Source organism: Limulus polyphemus, unplaced genomic scaffold, assembly GCF_000517525.1.
Source record: "Limulus polyphemus unplaced genomic scaffold, Limulus_polyphemus-2.1.2 Scaffold335, whole genome shotgun sequence".
Lineage (NCBI taxonomy): Eukaryota > Metazoa > Arthropoda > Merostomata > Xiphosura > Limulidae > Limulus > Limulus polyphemus.
In genome coordinates, this window is record NW_013665945.1 from 201,165 (window position 1) to 209,624 (window position 8,460).

The 8,460-nt window shown below is 33.0% G+C and overlaps 1 protein-coding gene across 1 annotated transcript in view; it reads right to left on the reverse strand.

Moving 5' to 3' along the window:
* Positions 1-4,733, reverse strand: part of LOC106457464 (Niemann-Pick C1 protein-like) — a 61,110-nt gene extending 56,377 nt beyond the window's left edge. Inside the window, exon 1 of the mRNA XM_022383416.1 lies at positions 4,178-4,733. Within this exon, the coding sequence (XP_022239124.1) occupies positions 4,178-4,297 (120 nt within the window). The 5' untranslated portion in view covers positions 4,298-4,733. The remainder of the gene's footprint in view (positions 1-4,177) is intronic.
* Positions 4,734-8,460: the final 3,727 nt, after the last annotated feature.

Sequence of the window (8,460 nt, forward strand, 5' to 3'; positions counted from 1 at the left end):
GTCTACTATGTTGTTGTTCTTTCTTACTCTCTCGTCGTACTCTATTGTGTACTACTTATTACTTTACCGTTTCGTTATAGAGTAGTAGTTAGGGGTAAGTAGTATATATATATATATAATATATATTACACACACACACACACATATATATATATATATATGCCGTACTATAAAAAAACACAACTAAAACACCCATCTCTTCAAGAATGTCTAAACAATCCAACAATTATCGTAACTTTGATTTCCCGTCATTTTAACGAATATTTTAAAGTAGGTGAGATACAATAAGACCAATCGTTTAAAATACATTATCTATCTTCTCTCATACGTACAGTTGCATGCCACAGTATTATAACTTACATTCTTATAAATTACACGTTCATAGTTTTAACATGGCTACCACTGGTCTAGACTAATCGATATCATTGACAAAATAATAATAAAATAAATTGTGGCATTATGTAATAATGTAAAATCGGTATAAAAATGCAAGGTATGCTGGAAGGGGAATGAGTGCCCTATACTCTACACAGAGGTGAGCGGTTCATTGTAAAGATTACATTAAAAGTTTTAACAGGGCGTTATGCTAATAAAGAAAGCATACGTAGATTGTTGTTTCATTTCCGACTGACAAGACCTATCTAACTTTTAACCCCATTCGTCCACTCTGCTCCCCAGAGTACTGACTGTAACCTAGGCGGGAGTAACGCTGCTGTGTAAGTGGATGAATACAGTTGGCTGTAGCAGTGTTTTATACTGAACCAACAATACCGTGAACAGTAAACATCACCTTGTGACGTAATAACAACAACCATACTTTTCTATGCAAACTTGCATGCGAGGTTTTAAAACACCTACATGATTCTCAATTGTAATTATGTTTACATCATTATTGAACTCTTTCCACTGTTTTGAACGAAATGACTTCAACTTCGCTAGCTATATGACGATCAAGGGTTTGGTGGCTCTTATAACTAGTTGCACAGGTTTACTTTAAAACTGATAAGAACATATACAAGCTGGTTCCAAACAATCTTATTTTTTTTTGGCGCAGTTGCTGTTCCCTCGTGAACTTTTAATAGTTTTTAATCGCAATAATAACAATAAAAGCAGTTTAAGGCCTGGAATAGACAGGACAGGCTCCAATTAAGACAGATTTATTTTTCTAACAGGTTGATTGGTTTATGTAATGGTATGAGTTGTTGTCGACAGTAAAGACCGACACTTTTACAAGTTTAGGAGGGGAATACATGATTTCTTGAAAAGTGAGTTTAATTTTTTTTTCTCAAGGATGTTTGTGAAAAGACAGACATGAAGTACACAAACAGCATCGTCCCTTGTATGTATAATTTGACATTCTGTCTCATTTGATGCTGTTCCCCCACCCCTCAGTAAAATTTGTATAATACTGATAACATACCTAATTAATGCTTATTATAAAGTAATTCAACTATTTTCTTGTAAAAAGTGGAACTTAAAGAAAATTCATTCTTTTCATTTGAAATATTATGAACAAGTATGCTACTATTCCACAGCCCACACTGCTAATTTTTCCAATATATTTCATTTATATATCTCAGCATATCTGCGAGCCACATAACGATACATTTCGTTATAAGATAAAAACTATGTCTTAATTGTGTACTTTCTAGTTTATAGACTCGACACAGAGTGTGTGCACTACCTTATCACCGTGGGGTAACAAACTACAAACCTACATAGCATTCATGAATATTCAGAAACATAGTACTAATAAAGAAATGCGAAATAAGCTAGTTTATCTTCCTTACGTCAGACAATGATGTGAAACAAAACGAGAGCAGGTCAAAATATTACAGAAACCTTAATGAGTAATAACATTAGGAAACGACCGTTTTTGTTTTGTTTTTTACAATAGTTCCCTTGCGATTCCGGAAACACTTTACATATTTATAGATATATATCCACAAACGGAAACAAACAGTATTTCAATACTTGAATAAGTTTCTACAATTATCACTAGTACAATTTTTATATAGTAGAACGGGTTACAATAAAACAAATTTAAGCGTCACTTGATAAGAAGAATAGATGTAATCGGAACCAATACCAAGTGTCAAATTGTCATTTCATTAAAATAAAGTGTGATCCAAAACTAATAGGGCTTAAGAACACGTGCAAATGCATGTCTTCTCTAACAGAACTCCTTATTCTGACAACATACTGTAAAAAAAACTAAAGTAAATACGAATGGTATATGGTGCATAAAAGTCCTATTATTTTTGGTTACCCCCTCAGGAAAAAGACAATTCTTATCGGTCTTTATCTGGCTTATATGCAAGCAGAAGTTACCAAGAACCAGTTTTACCTTAAGTTTTCAGCTGGGATGACCTTCTATATTATAATAGAAGACAAAGCGTCCCTTCTTGAACAGATCAAGTTTAAAATAAAAAAAACAAAGTTTTTTAGCTTACACGTATGCTAGTAGAGAATTAAAGCATACTTCCTTATTATTTTAGCCATAAAATAATGGGTTTACTAGTAAGATGGACTTCAAATTCTGCAATTCTTCGTAAGTAATATAGAAACATGGAGCTCATATGCATATATTTTGAATCAAATGGCAGTCTTTGCATTACATATTAGTATAAAAAAACATTACGTTATTTACACTTTACACCTCTTCCACATTACTCTAATAGAAATACATGTATTTGCAAGGATCATATTTTAATTTATATACATACTACACTTTTCAAGAACTAATTAGAGACTACCAAGAAATATTTAGCATAATCTGTGTGGTGACCTAATTAGTTCTTTCAATTTATTTGTTCCCAGAAACAAATAATGTATACTACCTTTTTCTGGTATTGTTTAATTACTGAAACAAAATATAGCACCTGCCAATTTTTTGTGATTTGATGTCAAAATTTAAAAGTACATAGTGTTACGAATTTCTGTCACTAGTAAAAGATACAGATGTATCACAACTTCATAGTACATGGTTTACTAGTTAAGTGATATAACATAAATAAATGATTATTTTGCCTTCAACAGTAGTATCCAAAGTTCAAGCCTTGTAACATTGTAAAAACACAGTTAAAATTTGGCTGTGGTTTTAAATGTCTTTAAACTATTAGTATGTAGTTATATATAATCGTGAACAATAACCATGTTAAACTTTAAGACATGAATCCTGTTTTAAGATGAGTTTGATGTAACACACTAAAGGGGAATTAACATACTCTAACTTATATGTTAAATAACTTTCATATGAAAACGACCTAAAAGAAATTTGCATTGAAATACATACATTGTTGTTCTTTTATTATTTTCAAACATTAAACAATACATTAACACATATTCAGCTATTTGAGATCTTCGTCACATTTCACACAGCAATGCATCAATATTAGTGTATAAAACAAAAAAGGCTTCATCCATACACTATCAAATCACAAGATATATACTCAATATAGAAATAGATCTTTCAGTAATTAAAAATGACCAGTTATCAAAGAGATAAGAAACACAAAAGTTTACTGATTAGTAACTTATATGCTTAATGAGAAATTTTAAGGGAAGACTTTAAAATTAAATTCAACAATGCTACTGCTATTATGAACTAGGTAATAAGTACGACTTTCAAAGCATCAAAATGTTGTACTACACAAGTTTTTACTATATAAAAATTAAAACGAACGTTATATACAAATTGTCTTATTTAGATGTTATCCAATACCAAATAACAACCAGTCATGTTACTCGGTTATCGTATATTAACCTTTCATTAATATTATTACTACTAGTATAAGTACTACTACTACTACAAGATATTCTTTCTGCCACTAAGCTTTTCTTACTTTTTTTACGAGCCATGTTTAAAATGTTACGAATATGCCAACATTACACAGGCCCTACACACGTAGGTTTTAATGTTCATCTATGTCTATGTACAACATATTACAAACACAATAAATAACCTTTTTAAAAAATAAATAAAAATTGCTGTAGCATGACGTCATTTCGCTCGACTAGTACTAGTAGTACTTGACGTCGCTGACGGTCTGCAATTTGAAAAGTTTTGCCAAATAAAAAATTATAAAAACCTGTTTTTACACAAATAAAATGACAAAGAAACAAAGCTAGGCCTTATTAAAAGTACATTATTATTAACCAATAACATAGCACTTACCAATGACAGCGACACACTAAGTGTAATGAAAAACAACGTCAAGGTCGAAGAAAAAACCTTTGCCTCAGGAACGCGCATTGTGTTTAAGTATGGAAGTGATATACAATTCAAAATTTTCATTAAAAAACTAAACTGTTAAATCATGTAATGGTAGAATACCAATACCTCAAATTAAAAATTTTACTTTGAAAAACGACGGAAGTAAAGCAAACAGAACAAGCAAGAACAGGTTAGACTGTTAGATGATGGAGCGATGCAGGGTTTCGCTGTCTTCAGAGCAGAACGGCAAAAGTCAGACCTATACAGCACTCGGATTTCTTCAAAATTCAAGTCTAATTTATAAACGAATGAAACAAACAGGTTTAAAACTGGTAAAAATGGGCCGCACAGATAATTCAGTGAGATGTTTAAGCACTAAAACCTTAAAACGAAAGTCGACTTAACCGTTAAAACAGGAATAACCTAAAGAAAACGAAACTATAAAAGAAACACCAACTATACAGGCTCACACGAAAGCTACACTGTCACGCAAGCAGTAGTCTAGCCCTGTTGCTGAAGCGATGGTCTTAGAGTAACTGCGCACACACTCAATGCGCATCATACGACTGGTTTATGACATCACTTCCTATCTACAGTTTAACTCCTGAATGGCTTGAATCTTAAAAGGGGGAACAAATTAAAGGTAAATAAGACGGTTAACTGCTTTGCACGACTCTTTCCTTATTGAATCACGAATTTGAAATGTTATTAATTTTATAACAGAGTTTTAATGTATATATACTTAATATTTTGGAGTACATCACACTCTTTTGGTCCAAAATGGGTTTGATATAAAAAAAGAGTAGTTGCATTTTAATATACTTTATCATATGCATTTCGCTACTTCCAGTTCACTAGCCCAGCTAAGTTATTTATAATATGTCACTAATAGATGTACTTCCGCAGGGTCCCCAAAAATGTTCTGTTTCAAGAGTAAATGAAACCAAAATTAAAAATAACAAGTATTTTTATTTCTTGCTTTTGAAGTTCATATGTCATGCTGTGTTGTAGCTTACAGAGAGCACAATACTTCTCGGATTCGTAGCATGCCCATGTTTATTGACGTCACGACAGTACAAATTCTAATGTTAAGCATCCCTTAAGTGACGGGGTGAAGAGAAACTGAAGTTTCTGAGCGCCCCGGGTTATCCTTCAGGCCCCCGAAGATCTCAAACCTAAATTACTGCTCAGACCTTTGCTCTTATGTGATGTCATTTTAGTGTCTATCAAATTCTTGACGTGCTCATTATATAGCATCATCTGGTCATGAGCTTTGAGATAACTTCTAACAGTCAGTATCAGAAAGCAAGCTTATACGATGAAAATATAAGGTATACACTTTAAACATCTGGTGTACAAAAACAGTGGAAATATCGAATTTCAAGAGAGAAAAGTTTCATAAGCATCCCGGTGAACCAAAGCCAAATAACTAGCGTTACAATTACTTACCTACTTTCATATTGTTTATCTATTACAACTTCAAAGAGGCTTTGAAAGGACATCATTAGAAATGAAAGACAAAACATAAAAATAGAAAACCGTAATTAAAGTGTGAAGATAAATAAATAATGAAGTCGCCAACTTTGAGAAAAAATGCTAAAGAAGAAATTAGCATAAAGATACAGAAACCAGTGCAAAATAGTGATGGTAGATGAGTCATAAAAATAGTATAGAATAAATATGAGGATTTTTTTTTATTTATTGAAATCAATGATATCGAGTTCGTAACCATCCAGAAACCATAGAAAACAAAGATGCCACATACAGAAAAAACAGTAAGGACAACGAGTATTAAATAAAACAAACAAAAGAAAATAAAAATTATTATTGTGCAAAGAGCTGTGGGAGGCCGGACTAAGAAGATAATAGTTGCGGAAACAGTTACAAACATTACAATCAAACCTTCTATTTTTCTGTAAAACAGGAGCTACACTTCACTTAAACACAATCATGCTATTCAGAGCAGCAGCTTCCACATGGATTGTACCATTTACCACGTTTTCTATAACCTTATTTACCAAATATACAACACCAGTCTATATTACTGAAGTCACTGCTACAGTAACATCGATCAGAAAACTAATTCCACATTGCCAGTCCATAAAATAACCTGCAGATTTTGATGAATAAATCAGAATAAGCACTATTTGAGAGTTTTATGAGAGAAAACCTATAATCCTACGACTTTCTATACTTAAGTATACACACACACACACACACACACACGGGAGTGAGACACAGGGCCAAAGTGATACAAACACAAACTTCTAGCCGTTGCCTTATGCAACCTTTAAATAACTAAAAGGATTAGTACATGTTCACGACTTTTTGTAATCAGATTAACGAGATGACGTAACTCAAGTATATGCAACAACACCTGCACGAAAGTTTAGAAAGTTAGGTGATTATATCCCTGATGACACTGGCTGCTCTGGGGGTAAAAACTCTTGGTGTATGTGTGTGTCGTATTAAATATTAAGGCTGTACCTATTTACTATTTTAGAAAATTAATATATATATTTTTATTTAGATTTTATTTAAACATGGTGTATCGAACCATGACTTGTGCTAATTTTATTGTTCAGCGAAATACACTCAGTAGGAGGTCTGTCCAGGGACATGTTTTCCCTCAAGCTGACCTTGGCTAATATAGAGGTTGTGCGGGGGAGAAAAAGATGGTCATATTGAAGAACTCTAATGTTACTCTCTTTTTTTTTTTTTTGAAGAGTTTGATATTGTGACGTGTGTGATTCGGCATTCTGGAAATTCTTGTGGACCACAGGATTGAATCATAACCAAAGCTAGTTGTTGAGCAGGCTTTCCGTGGTTATTGTTTATTGATTGGTCAGAACAGTTTTAGTACTTGCGTGCGGAAGCACATTATGCTAATACAATAGTAAATTGACTAACCATAATGATTTTTTTATGTAAAGAACATACTGCATGTTTCAACAGAACATTGATCTGTCTTTTAAATGTACAACCAAAAGTACCCGTCCCCAGTGACGGGAAAAGTTTAAGTTAATCTATCAATTTAAATTATTTCACGGACATTAAAAAGGTTAACTGTGCTGCACTCTTGGTTTCACTTAGAACCAAAGCGCTGAGCTACTTATGCTGCCCACCGCGAAAAGTATTGTTGAGCATTTCAGCCATGTTAAGAGTCGCTCAACAATAACATACGGGAAATCTACATTTGTATTATTTAAGTTACATCACATTTTGAAATGTAGACGATAATGTCATTAATTCCTAACAATTTAGTGTAGAATGTCCTGCTTGCGAAATAAAATTTGTCATTAACGTTATTCATGACTGTTCTCCCGTTATTTCAAAAGTGAATGTTGAACTTTGCTTGTGTGAGTAGGTTTTCAAACGGGAGACAGGCGAACGCTCGGACAGACACCATGGTTCGCAATATATTTAAGATTATATACAAAGTATATGTAAAAAATCAATATATACATAGACAAATCACGCAAGGAATTATTATATACAAGAATGTTGTCATATGACAACAGGGAAATTGACATCAGAAATGAAAATTAAGTGAATAAACGCAGTCAAATTTTGCTGATGTTATGAGGGCCATTGCGACGTTTTAGTGAAAAAACGCCTGCTTTAATTATTTCTGTCGTTTTTAAACAGTCTATTTCTTTTTCGTTATTTTGGGTTGGCGTAGGCGAAAAATTTCATCCAAAATTATCTTATGATCTGATTGAAACTGATGGCATGTGAAGAGAGATTTCTGAAATTCACCTCTACACATATGACCTTGGTGTCCTTTGTGTCTGATTTTCAAGGCACAGGAGGTTTGTTCTGTATATCTAATACCACACTTACATGGGATACTACATATACTTTGGTTTTGTTCCTTCAGAAGAGGTAATTTCCAGTTTTTAAGTTATTAAATGAAGCGGCGATTTCTTAAATACTTTATGACATAAAAGGAATGAAACAAATATGTGTTTTCTTGTTAATAATAAGAGAAAGTCTGGAATTAGCATAAAAATGATTCAAAATTCACATGCAAAATCCCCAGTTTTCTGTACAACAAAAGCTACACTCGACTTGATATAACCATAACATTCAGAGCAACAGTTTCTTGTTGTTGTTTCTTTGTTATTAAGCACAAAATTACATGGGTATTGAAACCCAGTTTCTAGGAGTATAAGTCTGCATACATACCACTGTGCTACTGGGGGGGGGGGGGGGGGCTCCACCAGCTCCTACATGGATTACAC